Source organism: Somniosus microcephalus, chromosome 8 (assembly GCF_052327205.1).
Source record: "Somniosus microcephalus isolate GS21.2 chromosome 8, FLI_Smic_1.0, whole genome shotgun sequence".
Classification (NCBI taxonomy): Eukaryota; Metazoa; Chordata; class Chondrichthyes; order Squaliformes; family Somniosidae; genus Somniosus; species Somniosus microcephalus.
Window position 1 is genome coordinate 259,087,433 of NC_140994.1, and position 22,184 is coordinate 259,109,616.

The 22,184-nt window shown below is 44.3% G+C and overlaps 1 protein-coding gene across 9 annotated transcripts in view; it reads right to left on the reverse strand.

Annotated features, from left to right (window-relative positions):
• The window catches only part of LOC147114292 (protocadherin alpha-C2-like), a 308,165-nt gene that overhangs the window by 229,827 nt on the left and 56,154 nt on the right, over nt 1-22,184 (reverse strand). The window contains exon 1 of one of the 9 annotated variants that reach the window (XM_085995964.1): nt 2,090-4,720. The exons of the other annotated variants lie outside the window; for them this stretch is intronic. Within the exon in view, the coding sequence (XP_085852090.1) occupies nt 2,090-4,534 (2,445 nt within the window). The 5' untranslated portion in view covers nt 4,535-4,720. Of the gene's footprint in view, nt 1-2,089; nt 4,721-22,184 lie in introns of those variants that run through there. 9 annotated transcript variants of the gene reach the window in all.

The window sequence follows — 22,184 nt, forward strand, 5'->3', positions numbered from 1 at the left end:
GATTCCATTCCCCTCCCTGTCCACTGTCTCAGGCTGAACCAGACTGCTCAGAAACTTGGGGTCCGATTTGAATCTGAGCTGACCATCTGACCCATATCCTCTCCATCACAAGGACTGCCTACTTCCAGCTCTGTAATATCGCCCGTTTCCTCCCCTGCCTTGGCTCATTTACTGCTGAAACTCTCATTCATGTTTTTGTTACCTCCAGACTGGACCCTCCATAAACTTGATCTGATCCAAAACGCTGCTTGCCATATCTTAGCTCACATCAAATCCTGTTCACCCATCACCACTGTGCTCGTTGAGCTACATTGGATCACGGTCCACCAATGTCTTCATTAAATCACAGAATCATATAAATGTACGGCACAGAAGGAGGCCATTCGATCCATCGTGTCTGTGCCGGCCGAAAACGAGCTATCCAGCCTAGTCCCACATTCCAGCTCTTGGTTCGTAGCCTTGGAGGTAATGGCACTTCAGGTGCATATCCAACTACTTTTTGAATCTGATGAGCGTTTCTGCCTCTACCACCCTTTCAGACAGTGAGTTCCAGAGCCCCACCACCCTCTGGGTGAACCCTCACCACCCTCTGGGAGTCTTGCTTTTAAAATTTTCATCTTGGTGTTCAAATCACTATATGACCACGCCCGGACCTAGCTCTATAACCTCCTCCAGCCTTGCAACTCTTGGAGGGCACTGCGTTCCTCCAACTTTGGCCTCTTGTGAATCCCCCACTTCTGTTGCCCACCATTGGCGGCTGTGACTTCCATTGTCTCGGCCCTGAGCTCTGGAATTCACTCCCCAAACCTCTTCGCCTCTTCACCTGCCTCTCCTCCTTTAAGTCTCTGCTTAAAACCTACGTCTTTGATCCAGCGTTTGGTCACCTGTCCAAATATCTCCTTATTTGGCTCATTGTCAATTTTTTCCCGACTACGTCCCTTTGAAGCACCATGGAACGTTCTACTACCTTAAAACGTTACATATGTGATGCGCCATCAATTACTCAAAAGACTGAGGTTAAGCGAGTAACAACCAGGCTTTTATTAACTAAAGAATGAAGGTCTAGTCTCGAGTGGTCGACCCGTCCAGAATACTAAGGGACTGGGAGGTAGTCACTTATATACCTGGAATAGTGGGAGGAGTCAGCCGAGGCATGTCCAGACCTGTACCTAGTGGAATACACATACACATACAGACAGGTATAACAGTGGTTTACCACAAAATGCTAGTTATTGTTGCTATAAATCCTCTGTCTCTGATATTACTAATCATTTTTTTAAAGCTGGAAGAGTGTTTTGAAATTTTGTAATGGGTAAATGTACCATTCAGAGTTAAATTTACAAGAAGCTCTCAGATTACATTTATGGTCTGATTTGTGTTGTCTGATCACAGCAGCGCAGCAATCAGGTGCTATAATTGCTCAATCCTAAGATTGGAAAAGTGAAAATAGTTCCCAGTGACCCTTTTGGAATATGTCCGTGGGAATACATTAGGTGAAGACAAGATTATGCTCAGTTATGATGGCCTTTTTGGTCTAATAGTATGTCTATATTCACATATGAAGAGTGGTTAATTGAGTCGGGCAGTGCAGAGAGTCAACACCCATGGAAAGCCACATGGAATTAATCAGCTCTGCCATGCGACAAAGGAAGAAAACTGGAATAAATATACTTCAATATTCTATGATTGTTTTCCACTTAGTTCCACCACGCCGCAAATTCATAACGCACCTTATAATTCATTCTTAAATTGTACAAGGCACATCGACCTTGCTTCATTATTGTTTGGTGATCCCAGGAAATATTGGGGAAGACTGCCAAATAAACAGGTAAATGGGTTGTGTTACAGGTACAGTGGACACGCTGAAGTAAAATGAAAATATGTAAAATAACACATTATAAGCTGCTAAAAATCTGACGAGGTACATTCTTCGTCCACTACTTTCCTCTAGTCACACCAAATTGACAATGCCTGCACCAGGGTGAATTTTCAATTCCCATAATTAACGGCTCGCATTTTACAACCACTAGCCCATTATTTTGCGTGCGTGGGCGTATCATCGGTTCAGTGACATATTTGTTTTACTCACCTCACTGGTAATATTAGGGCTTTGTTTCATCTGCTGATTGCACTCTGAGAAATATATGTCAACGCTCTTGGTATTGCTTCTACGCGTTGCTGAACTGAAAGGCGTGAGGAATATGCAGTCTCTGTTCTCTGGTTCACTTGCTGGACGAACCTTATAGCAATATGTTTCAGAGAGGGATCCAGTTCCACGAACTTCAATGAAGTTTGCCATTAGTTGAGAATTGGGGGCTATCCGAAGGTTTGCATTAGATTGCTTCAATACATTGTTTGTAATCTCAGGTCTAATGCAACAAGTGACCGGAGAACAATCGTGACCGTTATCATTGCTATTGTGACACATGCTTGTAATGAGGACAATTATTATCAACAGAAGGATGAATGAGATTGACCCAAGTGATATTATGATATACATGGCCAAATTCGAGGAATGCTCAATGTTTTGGGGCAGATTGCTAAAGTCTGAAATTATTTCAGCAGTCCTATCCATCAATGAAAACGTGACTGTGACAGTAGTAGACAGAGAGGGATGCCCACTGTCTTTCACCAATAAGACAAGCACTTGTATATTAGAATCTCTGTCTTTAAAGAGGCGTGTTGTTCTGACTTCACCCGAATTGCGTGTCACAGTGAAAAGACTCCTATCAGTAGCTTGGATCAGTTCGTAAAATAGTCTGGCATTTTGTCCAGAATCAGCATCAACTGCAGTCACCTTGGTCACCAGGTAGCCCGGATGCACAGATCGTGGCAGCATTACCTGCGATTCATTATTTGTCAGGGCAGATACAATTACAGGAGAATTGTCATTCTGGTCAAGAATCACTACATTCACAATAACATTACTGCTGAGGGGTGGGGTTCCAGCATCCCGAGCTTGAACATGGATTTGAAAGTTTTTTAATTGCTCATAGTCAAAAGAGCGCTGTGAAAATATTTTACCATTGTCCGAATTGATAGACACAAAGGACATGGAAGGCATACCTTGAATCTGACTCTCCCTAATGGAATAAGAAACGTGAGAGTTTTGACCGAGATCAGAATCAAAAGCCGTCACTGAGCAAATGGACGTACCAGGTGTATTGTTTTCCATTACGTAGGCTGTATATGATGACTTCGTGAAGCTTGGTGCATTGTCATTAATGTCTGCGATCGCCACTAGTATGACTTTCTTGGCAAAGAGACGAGGGGATCCAGCGTCCGAACAAGTGACGTTAACTGTGTATTGAGGAACAGTTTCCCTGTCCAGTAAACCATTAGTGACCAACATATACGAGTTCTTGAAAGACGATTTCAATTGGAATGGGAGGTTATTGGGGATATGGCAACTAGTGTTACCGTTTACTCCAGATTCGGGGTCGGTTACACTAATTAGAGCTACCATAGTCCCGGTCGTAGCATTTTCAGTTACTGGACTGGATAATGACATCAACGTCACCTCAGGTTCGACGTCATTAATGTCCTCAATCTCCACTACAACTTTGCAATATATAGGTACAGAAGTAGGACCCCGGTCCCTAGCTTCGATATTAATCTCATAGACGTTGGCTTCTTCGTAATCCAACACTCCCTTAACCCTGATTTTTCCTGTATACTGTTCTACACTAAACAGTTTGCGTACTCTGTCTGGAGTGTAGCTGCTGAAAGAGTAAATTACATCCGCATTAGTACCTTCATCCAAATCAGTGGCAGTGAGTTTGATAACCAAAGTATTGTCGGCTACATTTTCAACCACTTTCACCCAATAAACCGACGGATCAAATACAGGCACGTTGTCATTGACATCGAGTACAGTGATGATAATTTGGGCGCTGCCAGATCTCTCTGGAATCGCGCCATCTATGGCAGTGAGAAGCACGTTATGAGCGGCATGTTTTTCTCTATCCAAGTATTTCTCCAGCAACAAATACACACTTTTCGTTCCGTCACTGCTGTTCTGAACATCCAGTGTGAAATGGTCATTCGGACTGAGGATGTAAGTGTGAACAGAATTTGTACCCACGTCGGGATCATGCGCGCTCTGGAGTGGAAAGCGAGTTCCCGGTGGTGTTGACTCAAGAATCTCCAAACGTAGCTCGTCCTGCGAAAAACTGGGAGAATTGTCATTGATATCTTGTATTTCAACCTCGGCACGGTACAGTTTCAATGGATTTTCTATAACAATCTCGAGATTCTGTGAACACGTAAGACTATGACCACAAAGCTGCTCTCTGTCAATTTTGTCATTAACAAACAAAACGCCATCCTCTAAATTTACTTCAAAATACCTCTTTTTGGCAGCTGACATGATCCGGAACCTGCGCCTGGACAATTCTCTTACACCTAAGCCAACATCCTTAGCAATATCCCCAACAATAGCGCCGTTTTCTAGTTCTTCTGGAATCGAATAACGAATCTGGCCAGAAACAAATTCCCAGACATAAAGCAGGGTAATGACAGACAGCGTTTGCATTATCCGTGTGAAGACGTCCTTTCATTCGCACTGCTGTGTAAATAGTAATAAAGAGTAGACGTCGCTCATAGCCACCTGTCCAAAGGAAAATGATTGATAATTATCATGTCCTCCTAACGTGGAGTGTGACTCGACGGAAAGAAGAACAAAGATGGCCGAGATGCAACCGCAATCTGGGTGACTGCTTTCCCCTCTGTTCCTGCTTCACCGTGTGTACGGTGCTGTGGGAGGGCTGATGGATCTCTTCATTTTTCAACTCCTCATTGGTAGACAGCGACACAAAGAGTCTTCTCCAATAACTACACATAGCACTTCTTAAAGACATAGCTTATCTCAGTGCAAAAAATGCCTAATACATTAAACCAGTAATAATCCCTTTCGAAATTGATTGAAATTGTGTTAAAAGTTTCAGAGAATCCAAAAATATATTACCGAAAGTTCATGAAGTTTTAATTGTGCAGGAACAATCAGGCAGTTTGCCCGTACCATGACTTCTTGCTAATAGATTTTAGTAACTATTTTGTATGTTGTTTTCTCTGATAAAAATCAAATAATCTTTTGTCAGTAACTAGAATATTCCGTGCATAACTATTATTCGCATTAATCTAGCTGCCCAGTGGAAAACCCAACATGGTTTCCAAATAGTTTGGTAGCCGTTATCTCATTGGAAGTCGGTCTCATAAGTTACTAACGGTGTTAGGCTGTCTTTGCCAATTTGATTCACTAACACATTTTGAAAAACATAACTATCACAAATTGGCTCAGACACTTCGTCCTGTTACCTTAAGAATTACTTCAGGTAATCTGATTTTCCCCGAATGGAGATCACACTTCCACTCTTAAAAAAAACAATTCTTCAACTAAATTTCACAGTGTCAGTTGTGGCTCAGTGGGTAGCACATTTGCCTCTGTGTTAGAAGGTGGTAGGTTCATTCCCGCTCCGGGGACTTAAACGCATAAATCTAAGCTGACATTCTAGTGCAGTGCTGAGGGAGTGTTGCACTGTTGGAGGTGCCGTCTTTCAGTATGAGGAAATTAAACCGAGGCCCCGTCTGCCCGCTCAGGTGGACGTAAGCTATCCTATGGCACTATTTTGAAGAAGAGCAGGGGAGTTCTCCCCAGGCCAATATTTATCCCTCAATCAACATACCAAAAACAGTTTATCTGGTCATTATCACATTGCTGTTTGTGGGAGCTTGCTGTACGCAACTTGACCGCCGCGTTTCCCACATTACAACAGTAACTACACTCCAAAATTACTTAATTGGTTGTATAGCGCGTTGAGACGTCCGGTGGTCGTGAAAGGCGCTATATAAATGTAAGTCTTTCTTTTAAAACAGTTTGTACTTTTCTCTTCTAATTCGCATTGAATATGACCTAGCAGAGCAAGGGAAATCCATGCCTGTTACTATTATGTAAGTGGTCTTTATCAGGCAGCAGTTGAGCACTTAGATTATATATATGGTGATAGCCCCTTCATACAAACTCCGCAGCGGGCAAGTGAAATCGGAAGATTCCACATACAATAATTGTTTCTTCCTCGATGCACGTTACACACCGTTTTCATTGTACACCAACTGCGTAATCCAGGTGTTCAGGTAAGGAGCTTTAGGAAAGAGGAATGAGACCAACTCCTCAATCTAAGTGGGAAATGACAGGTCAGATTAGGCTGGGAGGCCCCCCAACCCCACCCTCCTGCAACCATGTACCCCTTTCCTCACAAATCAGCCTCACAACTTGGGGATGCACATCGCACATGGAACAAAATAACGTCTTCCGTTGCACAACTAAGAATTTTGAATTATGAATAACTGCCTGCAAACAAGATATATGCCATAGGCTAACGCTATGCTGGAACTTGACTCTCATCAACAGAAATAAGAAAGAAAGCGTAGCGCACTTCCGAGCCTCACAACGTTTCAAAGCGCTTTACAGCCAATTAAAAACTTTAAAAGTTGTAATCTGGGAAACGCAGCAACCAATGAGCGCACAGCAGAGCTCCACAAACATCAATGAGATAATAACCAGATAATCTGTTTTAGTGATGTTGGTTGCGGGATAAATATTGACCAGGGCACCGGGGAGAACCCCCCTGCTTTCCTTTGAATAGCGCAATGGGATCGTTTATATACCTATGTGAGGGCAGACAGACCTCGATTTAATTTCTCCTCCGAAAGATAGAACCTCGCATAGTGCGGCGCTTGTTCAGCGCTGCCCTGAAGTGTCAGCCTAGACCATGTGCTCAAGTCTCTGATTGGGTCTTACACCCATAATCTTCTGACTTAGAGGTGGAGCATTTCATTGGAGCCACGACTGACACATGCAGATCAGATGTTGATACTTATTAACGGGTTTTATTGAGACAGCTTCAAACATCAGTGTGAAATCCTAATGTTACATTGGCCTGTCGGAAAGTGGAACAAGGACTTGAAACCTTTACGCGCAGATTAAAGTCAGAAGTTCTATGGACTGAGCTGCCTGGCTCTTGGAGAGATAACAAAACCTGGTAAGTGCGTTGTCTCTCCTCAGCATAGCACAGCAGATCTGCGTCCAAACTAAAATAACCGTTTCCTGGAAAACTCAGGCACGATACAAAAGTTGAAAAAGATGCCCCTTGTACCTTCAAGGTCCCTCTGGAATCACCTCTTGAGCCAAATAGAGCTACAATGCAGCCCCTGGGCGAACCTGCTGTACGTCACTGCTTAACCCACGGTTCAAGAGTTGAATAAACCAGATCCCCAGATAATTCTGCCAGCAACATACTGTTTGTGAAACGAACAGAGAAAATTATTTGAAAAATGCCTAGGAAAAGACATTTCAAGACCAACTTTAACAGCATCAGCAAACAAATTATTGATGAAATAATTAAAGAAAATGACTGACAATGGATAAACCTGCATCGCTCTTCATTCCAGAGAGATAAGCAAAAGCACGTCTGTTCTCTACCATTGCACGGATCATTGAGCGGGAGTATACGTCCCTGATAAGTCTAACAAGACCACTTAATCCTATAGTTGCCTATTCATAGAGATTTCATAAGGCTTAAAAAAGAAGATAACAGTGTTGGAGAGGAGTTAACAATCCAAAGGCTGGAATTGCAATCATGGAATCACTGGAGTATGACTCCTGCCAGTATGTTTCCAAATGGAGGCCAGCAATGGCTGTATTGCCCAGGGTATGGTCAGAAAATAAAGCTTACGAGATTGAATGAAGTACACTGTGTCAAATAGAAGGAATGTTTGGGAACATGCTCCTCCGTGTGGGAGGAAGTAAATGAACAGTTGTTTTATTTTCTGGAGTTAAATGTAAAGCTGCAAGGGGAAAGACAACTGGAACTGCTGGTGGAAGAAGGAACAAAGGACTCCCCAAAAGGCAACAAGGAAGGACAGAGCAAAACGTGCTTAGCGCTATGTTTGCATTGCAGCCGTTGGAAGCGAAGGAAGACGGCAATTAAAATAATAGTTGTCTGTGTAAGTTCTATCGCCAGAAATGTAGCCTCCTTTTATCTACGGTACTTTTGTCTGAATATATTAGGGTAAATTTACAAGTTTCACTTTTACGCTGTGTCCGTCCTTCTAAATGTCTAATCTAGTCCACCTCCCTTTACTCCGATTTCCCTCAGAATTCGTATTCCGAAAATTGAATTTGTATACCACTCCTCCCTTCCTTTAGCGTAAATGATGCGAAACTTTTCCATATTGTGCTAAATACTTCCAAGGTACTGTCTCACTGTAAATTGCTCCAACAGCGCCTACTTATTACATGTTATTCAGTCAAAGTTTACCTCTTCTATGCAGGTTCCTCGATCACTCGGATTATGCAATAATACCTTATCACATAAATAAAATTGCTTTCTCTGCTATTGCGCCCATTATGGTCTTGCAATTTATTGTTGGTAAGTTCAAACTCCCATTGTCGGGAGCGGTAGCACAGTGGTTATGTTATTGAATTAGTAATCCTAGAGGCCTGGACTAATGATCCGGTAGAAGTGAGTTCAAATCTCGCCAAGGCCGCTGGGGAATTTAAATTAAGTTAATTAAAAAATCTGGAATTTAAAATAAAGCTCGTATTAGTAATGGTAATGGTAACTATTGGATTGTCGTAAAAACCCACCTGTTTCACTAATGCCCTTTAGGGAAGGAAATCTGCCGCCCGTACCTGGTCTGGCCTACATGTGACTCCAGGCCCACAGCAATGTGGTTGACTCTTAACTGCCCTCTGAAATAGCACAGCAAGCCACTAAGTTGTAACAAACCACTACAAAAAAACAATAAGAATAAAACTGGATGGACCACCCAGCATCAGCACTAGCTATGGACATCGACAACCGCACACCCAGCCCAGTCGACCCTGCAAAGCCCTCCTCACCAACATCTGGGGACATGTGCCAAAATTGGGAGAGCTGTCCTACACACGAGTCAAACAACAGCCTGACATAGTCATACTCGCAGAATCATACCTTACAGCCAATGTCCCAAACTCCTCCATGACCATCGCTGGGTATGTCCCGTCCCTATAGCAGCTCAAAACTGGGCATCCATGAGGCGCTGTGGGGCAGCAGCGGAACCCTCACTCTACCATTACCATCAAGCCAGGGGACCAACCCTGGCTCACTAAAGGAGTTTAGAAGAGCATTCCAGGAGCAGCACCAGGCGTACCTAAACATGTGGTGCCAACCTGGGGAAGCTGAACCACATCCAATCGTGAATGGTGGTGGACCATTAAACAACTAACAGGAGGAGGAGGCTCCATGAACATCCTTATGCTCAATCATCATGGAGCCCAACACGTGAGTGCAAAAGACAAAGCGTAATAGTTTAGTAACCACCTTCAGACAGAAGTGCAGAGTGGATAGATACATATCGGCCTCTTCCTGAGGTGCACACCACCACAGAAGCCAGTCTTCAGCCAATTCAATTCACTCCATGTGATATCAAGAAATGACTGAGCGCACTGGATACATCAAAGGCTGTGGGCCCCGAAACATCCTGGCTCTCGTGCTGAAGACTTGTCACAGAGTCATAGAGTCATAGAGTTTTACAGCACAGAAAGAGGCCCTTCGGCCCATCGTGTCTGCGCCGCCCATCCATCCCTGTCCAGTTTAATCCCATTTTCCAGCATTTGGTCCATAGCCTTGTATGCAATGGCATTTCAAGTGCTCATCCAAATGCTTCTTGAATGTTGTGAGGGTTCCTGCCTCTACCACCCTTTCAGGCATTGAGTTCCACATTCCAACCACCCTCTGGGTGAAAAGGTTCCTCCTCAAATCCCCTCTAAATCTCCTGCCCCTTACCCTGAATCTATGCCCCCTTGTTATTGACCCCCCTACTAAGGGGAAAAGTTCCTCTTTGTCTACCCTATCTATGCCCCTCATCATTTTGTACACCTCAATCAGGTGCCCCCTCAGCCTTCTTTGCTCCAAGGAAAACAACCCCAGCCTGTCCAGCCTCTCTTCATAGCTGAGGCGCTCCATCCCAGGTAACATCCTGGTGAATCTTCTCTGCACCCTCTCCAAAGCAATCACATCCTTCCTATAGTGAGGCGACCAGAACTGCACACAATACTCCAGCTGTGGCCTCACCAGCGTTTTGTACAGCTCCATCATAACCTCCCTGCTCTTATATTCTATGCCTCGGCTAATGAAGGCAAGTATCCCATATGCCTTTTTAACCACCTTATCTACCTGTTCCGCTGCCTTCAGGGATCTATGTACATGTACACCAAGGTCCCTCTGACCCTCTGTACTTCCTAGGGTCCTACCAATCATTGTGTATTCCCTTGCCTTATTTGTCCGTCGAAAATGCATCACCTCGCACTTTTCAGGGTTAAATTCCATTTGCCACTTTTCCGCCCATCTGACCAACCCGTTTATATCGTCCTGTAGCCTGAGGCTTTCCTCCTCACAATTTACCACCCCACCAATTTTCGTGTCATCTGCGAACTTACTGATCATACCTTTTACATTCTCATCCAAATCATTTATGTAGATCACAAACAACAAGGGACCCAGCACCGATCCCTGAGGTACCCCACTGGACACAGGCTTCCAGTCACAAAAGCAACCTTCGACCATCACCCTCTGCCTCCTGCCACTCAGCCAGTTTAGGATCCAACGCGCCAAGGCACCCTGGATCCCATGGGCTCTTACCTTCTTGACCAGTCTCCTATGCGGGACTTTGTCAAAAGCTTTACTGAAGTCCATGTAAACCACATCCACAGCACTTCCCTCATCCACCCCCCTAGTCACCCCCTCGAAAAATTCAATCAGATTTGTCAGACATGATTTACCCTTGACAAAGCCATGCTGACTATCCCCGATTAATCCTTGCCTCTCCAAGTGGAGACTAATTTTGTCCCTCAGAATTTTTTCCAATAATTTCCCTACCACAGATGTTAGGCTCACTGGCCTGTAATTCCCTGGTTTATCCCTGCTACCCTTCTTGAATAATGGTACTACGTTAGCTGTTCTCCAGTCCTCTGGTACATCCCCTGTGGCCAGAGAGGTTCTGAAAATTTGTGTCAGAGCCCCTGCAATCTCCTCCTTTGCCTCCCACAGCAGCCTGGGATACATCTCGTCCGGGCCTGGGGATTTATCCACTTTTTGGCCTGCTAAAACCGCTAGCACCTCCTCCCTCTCGATGCTAATATGTTCAAGTATGTCACAGCCCCCTTGCCCGATTTCTATGTCTGCATCGTCTTTCTCCATAGTGAACACAGATGCAAAAAATTCATTTAAAACCCCGCCTACATCATCTGGCTCTACACACAGATTGCCACTTTGGTCCCTAATGGGCCCTACCCTTTCCCTGGTTATCCTCTTGCCCTTAATATACTTATAAAACATCTTAGGATTTTCCTTTATTTTGCTCGCCAGTGTTATTTCATGGCCCCTCCTCGCCCTCCTAATTTCTTTTTTAAGTATGCCCCTGCATTTTTTATACTCCTCTAGGGCTTCTTCCGTCTTTAGTCTTTTGTAACTGCCAAAAGCCCCCCTTTTATTTCTAATGCATTTTTGTATATCCCTTGTCATCCAAGGTTCCCTTTGCTTGTGCTCCAGAACTAACCACGCCTCTAGCAAAGCTGTTCCAGTACAGCTATAACACTGGCATCTATCCGACAATGTGGAAGACTGCTCAGGTATGTCCTGTCCACAAAAAGCAGGACAAATCCAATCTGGCGAATTACCGCCCAATCAGTCTACTCTCAATCATCCGCAAAGCGATGGAAGGTGTCATCTGACAGTGCTAGCAAGCAGCACTTACTCACCAATAACCTGCTCACTGATGCCCAGTTTGGGTTCCACCAGGACCATACGACTCCTGACCGCATTACAGCCTTGGTCTAGACATGAATAAAAGTGCTGAATTCCAGAAGTGAGGTGAGAGTGACTGCCCTTGACATCAATGCAGCATTTGACCGAGTGTGGCCTCAAGGAGCCCTAGTAAAACTGAAGTCAATGGGAATCGTGGGGGAAAACTCTCCACTGCCTGAAGTCATACCTAGCACAAAGGACGATAGCTGTGGTGGTTGGAGGTCAATTATCATAGCCCTAGGACATCGCTGCAGGAGCTCCTCAGGGCAGTGTTCTAGGCGCAACCATCTTCAGCTGCTTCATCAATGGCCTTCCCAATATCAGAAGTGAGGATTCTTGCTGATGGCTGCACAGTATTCAGTGCCATTCGCAACTCCTCTGATAATGAAGTTGTCCATGCCCGCATGCAACAAGACCTAGACAACATTCAGGCTTGGGCTGATAAGTGACAGATTACATTCGTGCCACACAAGTGCCAGGCATTGACTATCTCCAACAAGCGAGAGTCTAACCACCACCCGTTGACATTCAGCAGCATTACCATTGCTGAATCCCGCACCAGCAATATCCTGGGAGTCGCCATTGACCAGAAACTTAACTGGACCAGCCACATAAATGCTGTGGCAACAAGAGCAGGTCAGAGGCTAGGTATCCTGAGGCGAGTGTCTCACCTCCTAACTCCCAAAAGCCTTTCCACCATCTACAAGGCATAAGTAAGGAGAGTGATGGAATACTCTCCACTTGGCTGAATGAGTGCAGCTCCAACAACACTTAAGAATCTCGACACAAAGCAGCCCACTTGATTGGCACATCATCCACCAGCTTAAGCATTCACTCCCTTCACCACCAGTGTACCATGGCTGCAGTGTATTCCATCTACAAGATGCAGTGCAGCAACTTGCCAAGGCTTCTTTGGCAGCACCTCCCAAACCCGCGACTTCTACCACCTAGAAGAACATGGGCAGCAGGCGCATGGGAACATCGCCTCCTCCAAGTTTCCCTCCAAGTCACACACCATCCTGACTTGGAAGTATATTGCTGTTCCTTCATCGTTGCTGGGTCAAAATCCTGGAACTCGCTCCCTAATAGCACTGTGGGAGTACATTCACCACATGGACTGCAGTGGTTCAAGAAGGCAGCTCACCAGCGCCTTCTCAAGGGCAACTCGGCTTGGGCAATAAAAGCTGTCCTTGCCAGCGATGCCCTTTTCCCATGGACGAATGAAAGAAATTACATCTACACAACATATTCATCATACGCAATTATACCTATCTAAATTACTTAATTAACTCTCCTGAGTAATACAAACCTGAGGCATAGTTAGCAGAAGAAATAAATCCGTTTTTAAAAGGAGTAATCATATTTTCAAACGAGAGTAAACAACATACTATGTAATTGAGTTCAGTCTAATGTATTTCTACCAATATTCCTATCTTTTTCTAGTGAGAAGCCAGTTGGTACGTCAATGCCTACCATGTATAATACCTTTAGCGGTAGATATGTAATTTCTTGATTAATTAAGAATTCCTGATTAGGTGCCACAAGCTTTGGTTTTAGGGCACACTAGTAAATTGCACTCTCCCTAGCCCATGGTTAGTTGAGGAACATGTGCTATTTCTAGAACATAGCGATGGAACATCATGGGAGTTGTCATAGCAAAATTAAATGCAAGATGTTGAAATAGCAATTTGCGATGATGAATATTCACACCAAAGCCTTACCAAATATCGCGATAACAGCAGTAAGGGTTGCGGATTCCAGAGTGTGAAAAGTCTGACAGAAATGGTGGGAATTAGAGAAAGAGGAAAAGTGAGACTAAAGGTTCAACTTTCTCCTCTGGACAGCTAGCAATTTGGAGAAGGGGATTGACCGCAGATTCCAGAGACAACTTCAGTTACTGTCCAGAGTGAGCATCTGCTGAATGCGCAGCAGGACTGGAGTGGATTATCCCTTCTGCGTTTATTTACGCTGAATCAGACCCCAATCAGACTAAACCTGGTCCGTACGATTAATGTTGAAGGTCACCAACAACCCCGATCTCGGCAGAGGGGAAGTGCGAACTTAATTCCACGATTTCAGACTTTTCATTTATATGTAGTTAGAGATAATAATGAAGATTCAGCATGATTCTGTTTTAGATAGCTTAGCACTGCTAATAGTGTGTGCTCGTCAGATACAGTGAACCTGCGCAATGGCATCACAACTCTTAGCAATTCCTAAAGGTGAATGTCATCGGCAGTTCATACATTATCACCATTTTAAAATCTGTTGCCTCATGTTACCTTAGGCTCTGTTTTACATTACAATCACTCCTTAGGAAATTAAGCAACGCCAGTGTATTATATTTTGCCAAAAATTAAAATGAGCCAAGTTAGTTAACGAGCAACGTAAGACACAATATATTGAGGTTTTTGGTAGAATCAAATCTGGGACAAAAATAGCAAATGTTGGAAGTACAAAACAGCTGGATCAGCACCTAAACTTTAAGCTACCTGTCTCTTCCAGATGCTGGTCCACTCGCTGTGCATTTCCAACTTTTTTTTGCTTTCTTTACTGAATCGTACAATACTCACTTCGCTAGAAATATATGGCCAGTTGTTCGTCATGTTTGCACTCTGTTCTGACGCACATGTTCTGATATTCTTCCTGAAAGTTCCAGATGTTGTTGGGCTGACTGGAGAGAAATACATCAATTCCATTTTGGCTGCCTCTGGTGCTGAACGAACTTTATAACGGTATGTATCTGAAAGGGATCCGTTCCCGCGAACCTCAAGTACGTTCGTAATCAACTGGGAGTCTGGCACAATCTGAAGGTTGACATGCGAGTTATGCATTCTAGCTTTGGAGTCCAACTCTCTGTCACAGCAACAACTGGCAAAAGAGCAACTCCCAGTGTGACCAACATGTCCGTCGGTTGGGCAAATGACAATAACAAGGACAATTATAATAACCAGAAGTAAGAACGATATTATTCCCAAAGAAATTATTATATAAAATGCCAAATCGGAAGATTGTTGTAAATCTCCGTGAAGATCGCCAACCTCTGACAGAATTTGTTCGCTCTGTTCAGTTATACTGAGCGTAATCGTGGTAGTGGCAGAGAGGGACGGGTGTCCATTGTCCTTTACCTGGACGACAAGCCTTTGTGTGGTGGCGTCACCATCTTTAAATCGGCGAACAGTTCTTATTTCTCCTGAACTGTGTGAAACTGTAAAAAGACCCGGGTCAGTGGCTTGCACGAGTTGATAGGAAATCCGTGCATTCTGTCCAGAATCAGCATCAGAAGCAATGATCTTCGTTACCAGAAATCCTGGATCGGCAGACCGAGGCACAGTTGTCTTGTTGTGGTCCACGGAACTTGGCGATGTGATTACAGGAGGGTTGTCATTCTGATCGAGGATAATCACATTTACAGTGCAGTTACCGGAAAGCAATGGGAATCCCGCCTCTTGAGCTTGAACTCGGAACTTCAAACTTTTAAGCTGCTCGTAATCAAATGATCGCTGCGAATAGATGATGCCGTTCTCTGAGTTGATAGAAGCATATGAGGACACTGGATCTCCCTGAACATTGCTTTCCAGAATTCTGTAAGAAAGCTGGGAATTTTGCTCAGTGTCTGGGTCGAACGCTGTCACTGATCCAATAGAATTACCAGGCGAATTGTTCTCGGCCACGTAGACTGTGTGTGAAGTCTGTATAAAGCTGGGCGCGTTGTCATTTATATCTGAAATATGCACAATAATTGTTTTGTTTGTGGATAGTGGAGGGCGTCCCTGGTCTTTGCATGTCACGGTCACTGAGTATTGAGCGGCACGTTCACGATCCAGTACATCACTTGTGATTAGTCTATATGAATTCCTAAAGGAGGGTTTCAGATCAAAGGGGACGTTTGGGGTGATCTGACAATCAGTACGTCCGTTTTCATTCGAATCCCGATCTGCTACGCTGACCAAAGCTATCAATGTCCCAGTAGGGGAATCCTCACTGACTGTACTGGAAACTGATTTTAGGATCAAGTCTGGCGCATTGTCATTAACATCCTTGATGTCCACGCGAACAATACAATGTGTGGATAATGACTGTGCCCCCCTGTCCTTAGCTTCCACGTGAATTTCGTAAACACTTGTTTCTTCAAAATCCAATATTCCCTTTACCCTGATCTCTCCGGATTTCGGATTAATTCTAAATAATTCAGGTATTTTTTCGTCACTGTAGCTGCTTAAAGAATAAACGATGTCACTATTGGAGCCCTCATCTAAATCAGTAGCATTAAGTTTAATCACCAAAGTGCCTGGTGGAGCATCCTCCATTAAACTAACAACATACAAAGACTGTTGGAAAACCGGTGCATTGTCATTAGTGTCCAAGACAATGATAATTACCTGACCAGTACCTGACCGCTCGGGTACTCCGCCGTCAACTGCAGTGAGCAAGAAACGGTGCGTCGGTTGCTTTTCGCGGTCGAGATACTTTTTCAGCACCAATTTAGGTATTTTCCATTGTACATCTAAATCGAAGTATTCATTTGGAGTGAGTTGGTACATTTGAACTGAATTGCTTCCTGCATCAGGATCCTGCGCGGCCTCTAAAATAAACCGGGTTCCAGGTGTCACCGACTCCACAATTTCCAAACGTATTTCTCTGTTCGAGAAACTCGGAGAGTTATCGTTTATATCCAGAATCTCGACCTCTGCTCGATACTGTTCCACTGGATTTTCAATTTCCAGTTCCAAAGGCAGTAAACAGGTAAGGCCCTGTCCACAGAGCGCTTCTCTGTCTATTCTCTTATTCACAAATAGGATTCCATTCTGGAGATTTATACCGAAATATTGCAATGATGCTTGGGAAACGATCTTGAATCTGCGACTTGATAGTTCCTCTGAATTTAAACCCAAATCATTTGCGATTTTTCCAACCACGGCACCGTGTTCCAATTCTTCTGGAATGGAATAACGAATCTGCCCGGAAACCAAATTCCAGGCACAAAGCAGCAAAATGGACGGTATCGCTTTCTTTCTCAACAAAAATAACCCGTCTGAATGTGTCATTTCCTTTTCAGGGATGTGTTTTTCGAATCTCATTACTTCTTCTGTCCGTTAATATCAACTATTCCATCCCAAGTAAGTCATATAATGCAGGAGATAGGATGAAAAGCGAGGAGACCTTCTCAGGAGACAGCTTGGTGCATTCATTTAAACGTCAATAATCTGCCTGCTTTCGACCCTCGGTGTTGGGGGATGGGTGGTGGATCTCCAGCTAAATTTCTTCCCCTTATTGGTAGACAGCGACACAACGAGTCTTTGCCTATAACTACACTGAGTTCATATTAAAGCTAGACTTCACACAAATTGTGAACTTTCTGGCTATCAATAAAACAATTTCAGAATGTACCTGTCATAAATAAAATCTTATAAAGATGTCGATACTATTTTAACATTTACCTCAGTGCCAAGGAAGTAACTTCAACTTTGAGTTACATTTACAGCATCTGTTGTTGAAATAATACAAATTAATTTTGTGCTCACAAAAAACGCCTTGTCCTTGCTACCTAATCAAGGTTTTCAAGCAAAACAGCTGTACTATGTTCTTGGTCTAAATACTTTCGAAGAGAACAGCAACAATTCTATATTATATATAACAGGCACTCCTGTACTTCGAGAAAGGTCAGATAACACTATCTCCATCACTCCTGGCTGTCGTAACGTCGATTAGGTTTAATCTGGTGAGGTTAAATTTTCATACACTTACACTATCCTCGGCTTTCAGTCATCTCACCTGTCTAGATTTACATCTCCAAATTTAGTAGCACTGTTCTGCGCTGTGCCACAGTGTCAGCCTCGTCACGTTGCATCTCCAGTGTAGTACTGAGGGAGTGCCGCACTGTCGCAGTGCCATCTTTCAGATGAGATGTTACATCGAGATGCATCTGTCCTCTCAGGTGTATGTAAAAGATCCCATTGCAGTATTTCAAAGAAGAGCAGGGGAGTTCTTCCTGGTGTCCTGGCCAATATTTATCCCTCAATCAAGATCATCAAAACAGATTATCTGGTCATTATCACTTTGCTGTTCATGGGAGCTTGCTGCATGCGACCACGTTTCCTACATTACAACATTGACTACACTACAAAAGTACTTAATTAGCTGGAAAGCACTTTGGGATGTTCTGAGGTCGTGAAAGATGCTATATTTCTTTAATCCTTTCTTTCTTAATTTCTATCTCTCCCTCTGGAATGATGTGTTCCTGTCCTTGGCCCATTCCTTGCGTGACTGGCACTCTGTACCAGTAATGCAAACTTGTGATATGTGGGCCAAATCCTACCACCTATCCTAAGCATATAAGAAAATAAGAAATTGGAGCAGGTGTTGGCCATACGGCCCCTCGAGCCTGCTCCGCCATTCAATAAGATCATGGCTGATCTTCGAACTTGACTCGTTTTTCCGCCTGATCCCCATATCCCTGATTCCCTTAGAGTTCAAAAACCTATCGATCTCAGCCTTGAAAGTACTCAACGACTGAGCATCCACAGCCCTCTGGGGTAGAGAATTGCAAAGATTCACAACCCTCTGAGTGAACGTATTTCTCCCCATCTCAGTCCTAAAAAGCCGATCCCTGATCCACAGACTATGCTCCCTAGTTCTAGACTCTCAAGCCAACGGGAGCAGGCTCTTAGCATCTAGCCTGTCAAGCCCTGTCAGAATCTTATATGTTTCAATGTGGTCACCACTCGTTCTTCTAAACTCCAGAGAGTATAGGCCCAATCTCAACTCAATCTCTACCCATTCTACTCAATCTCTCCTCATAGGACAACCCTCTCATCCCAGGCTTCAATCTACTGCACCTTCATTACACCGCCTCTAAAGTAAGTATATCCTTTCTTAGGTATGGTGAAGAAAACTGTATTCCAGATGTGGTCTCATCAAAGACCTATGCAATTGCAACAAGACTTCCTTACTCTTGTACTCCAGAGCCCTTGCAACAAAAGGCAAACATACCATTTGCCTTCCTAATTGCTTGCTGAAGCTGCATGTTAACTTTCTGTGTTTCGTGTACAAGGGCACCCAACAGTTAATAGATTCTCACCATGTAAAAAACATTCTATTTTCCAATTCTTCCTACCAAAGTGAATAAACTCACATTTTCTTACATTATACTCCATCTGCCACCTTACTGCCCACTCACTTAATCTATCTATAACCCTTTGCAGACTCTTTGTGTTCTCCTCACAGCTTACTGTCCCATCTTACTTTATATAATCAGCAAACTTGGATACATTACACTCGGTCCCTTCATTAAAGTCATTACTGTAGATTGTAAATAGCTGAGTCCCCAGCACTGATCCTTGTGGCACACCACGAGTAACAGCCCGACCACCTGAAAATGATCCATTTATTCAGACTTTATGTTTTCTGTCCTTTAACCAATCCTCTATCCATGCTAATATATTGCCCTCAATGCCATGAGCCCTTATCTTGTGTAACAAGCTTTCGTGTGGCACCTTATTGAATGCCTTTACAAAAATGCAAATGGACTATATTCACTGGTTCCCCTTTATTTATACTGCTAGTTACATTCTCAAAAAACTGTAATAAATTTGGTTAACACGATTTCCCTTTCAAAAAGCTATGTTGACTCGGCCTAATCATATTGGGGTGGAAATTACAGTCGGAGGCTTGCCGTGGGTGAATGCCTCCAAACCGCGAGAGAATTCTGCACCTATCTGATTGCTTTTGACCTCCCAACACTTGCGCTCCTGTGACTGCAGGTGTACGCCGGTGTAAAGACCCACGTACCCCAGGGGTGCATGCGCTTTGCAAGCATCCCTGGGATCACGTAGGTCAGCCCCACCAATGACAAAGAAGGTCAAGCTGTTTCATCAATGACCTTCCCTCCATCATAAGGTCAGAAGTGGGGATGTTCGCTGATGATTGCACACTGTTCAGCACCATTCGAGACTCGTCAGATACTGACGCAGTCCGTGTCCATATGCAGCAAGACCTGGACAACAATCAGACTTGGGCTGACAAGTGGCAAGTAACATTCGTACCAGACAAGTGCCAGGCAATGACCATCTCCAACAAGCGAGATTCTAACCATCTCCCCTTGACATTCAATGGCATTACCATCGCTGAATCCCCCACTATCAACATCCTGGGGGTTACCATTGATCAGAAACTGAACTGGACCAGCCATATAAATACTGTGGCTACAAGAGCAGGCCAGAGGCTGGGAATTCTGCGGCGAGTGTCTCACCTCCTGACTCCCCAAAGCCTTTCCAACATCTACAAGGCACAAGTCAGGAGTGTGATGGAATACTCTCCACTTGCTTGGATGAGTGCAGCTCCAACAACACTCAAGAAGCTCGACACAATTCAAGATAAAGCAGCCCGTTTGATTGGCACTCCATCCACCACCTTCAACATTCACTCTCTCCACCACCAGCGCACTGTGGCTGCAGTGTGTACCATCTACAAGATGCACTGCAGCAACTCGCCAGAGCTCCTTCAACAGCACCTTCCAAACCCGCGACCTCTACCAATTAGAAGGACAAGGGCAGCAGACGCATGGGAACATCACCACCTACAAGTTCCCCTCCAAGCCGCACACCATCCTGACTTGGACCTGCATCGCTGATCCTTCACTGTCGCTGGGCCAAAATCCTGGAACTCCCTTCCTAACAGCATTGTGGGTGTACCTACACCATATGGACTGCAGCGGTTCAAGAAGGCGGCTCACCTCCATCTTCTCAAGGGCAATTAGGGATGGGCACTAAATGCAGTCCTAGCCAACGACGCCCACATCCCATCAATGAATTTTAAAAAAAAATTCTCATTATGCTTCTGGAGACTCCATAAGCATATTAGGAATCACCAAAAAATACTTTTTCACAAAATTGAAATAAAAATAAATCATCACATGTCCAAAATTATTATTTTTTATTTGATGCTTGGGATGTGGGCGTCGCTGGCAAGCATTTATTGCCCATCCCTAATTGCCTTCAAGAAGGTGGTGGTGAGCCACCTTCTTGAAATGCTGCAGTCTGTGTGGTAACTGAGTGGCATGCTGGGCCATTTCAGAGGGCAGTTAAGAGACATAGGGTGAAAAATTCAGTATCGCCTCTTTTGGGGTACCATTATCGGCCGTGCGCAAAGTTTAGCGCCTGGCGCTAATTATCGCCTCCGATGGCAAACTTGGCTTTTATCGCCCCTGGAGGTGATTGGAGCACTAAATCAGGCGCTTCACACATGTCTTAAGGTGCAAAGGCTGAGGAGCGAGGTGCTACCTCAGAGCGTTGGTGAAGCAAGGAAGGGCAAATCAAAATGAACCTGCATAGTGCTGCTCAGTACCCAAAACTCCTTCACACAGCATTGAATCTCTGCAGAAGTCTCTCTCTCTCTCTCTCAGAATGCGTGGTGCAAAAATGTCAACAAGAAAAAAAGGCAGGAAGCGGCCACCTTTAAATAGCGCTCACCCAGTCCCTTTCTGATTGCAAACTGCTCCCCTCAACCTGTCGTTGCTAGCATCAGGCGGTAAGGCAGCGGGCACCACTCAATAACCAGTCCGGGGCGCTACCAGGGCATTGCGCACTCGACTGATGTCATGATCTGCCGGCGCAGAGATCGTGGCAGTAGTGTTTAGAGGCACTACAAAATGTCTTGTTAATTTCACGAGCAGTGCAAACATCGCCACGCCCAGGCGCTAGTTGCTTTGTGCCCCATTAACGCCCTCTTACGGCACTAATGGGAGGCAAAAAACTGAATTTCCCCCCATAGAATCATAGAATCATAGAATGGTTACAGCACGGAAGAAGGCCATTTGGCCCATCGAACCTGTGCCGACTCTCAGCTAGTCCCACTCCCCTGCAGTTTCCCTGTAGCCCTGCATTTTGTCCCCTTCAGATACTTATCCAACTCCCCTTTGAAAGATAAAATAGAGCTTACCTCCACCATGCTTTCAGGCAGTGCATTCCATATCTTAACCACTCGCTGTGTAAAAAGGTTTTTTCTTACATCGCCTTTCGTTCTTTTACCAATAATCTTAAATCTGTGTCCTCTGTTTCTGGACCCATCTGCCAATGGAACAGTTTATCTCTATCCACCCTCTCCAGACCCCTCATGACTTTGAACACCTCTATCAAATCTCCTCTCAATTTTCTCTACTCCAAGGAGAACAACCCCAGCTTCTCCAGTCTATCCACGTAACTGAAACCCTTGATTCCGGGAATAATTCTCATAAATCTTTTCTGCACCCTCTCTAAGGCCTTCACATCCTTTCTAAAGTTTGCTGCCCAGAATTGGACACAGTACTCCAATTAGGGCCGAACCAGTGTTTTATACAGG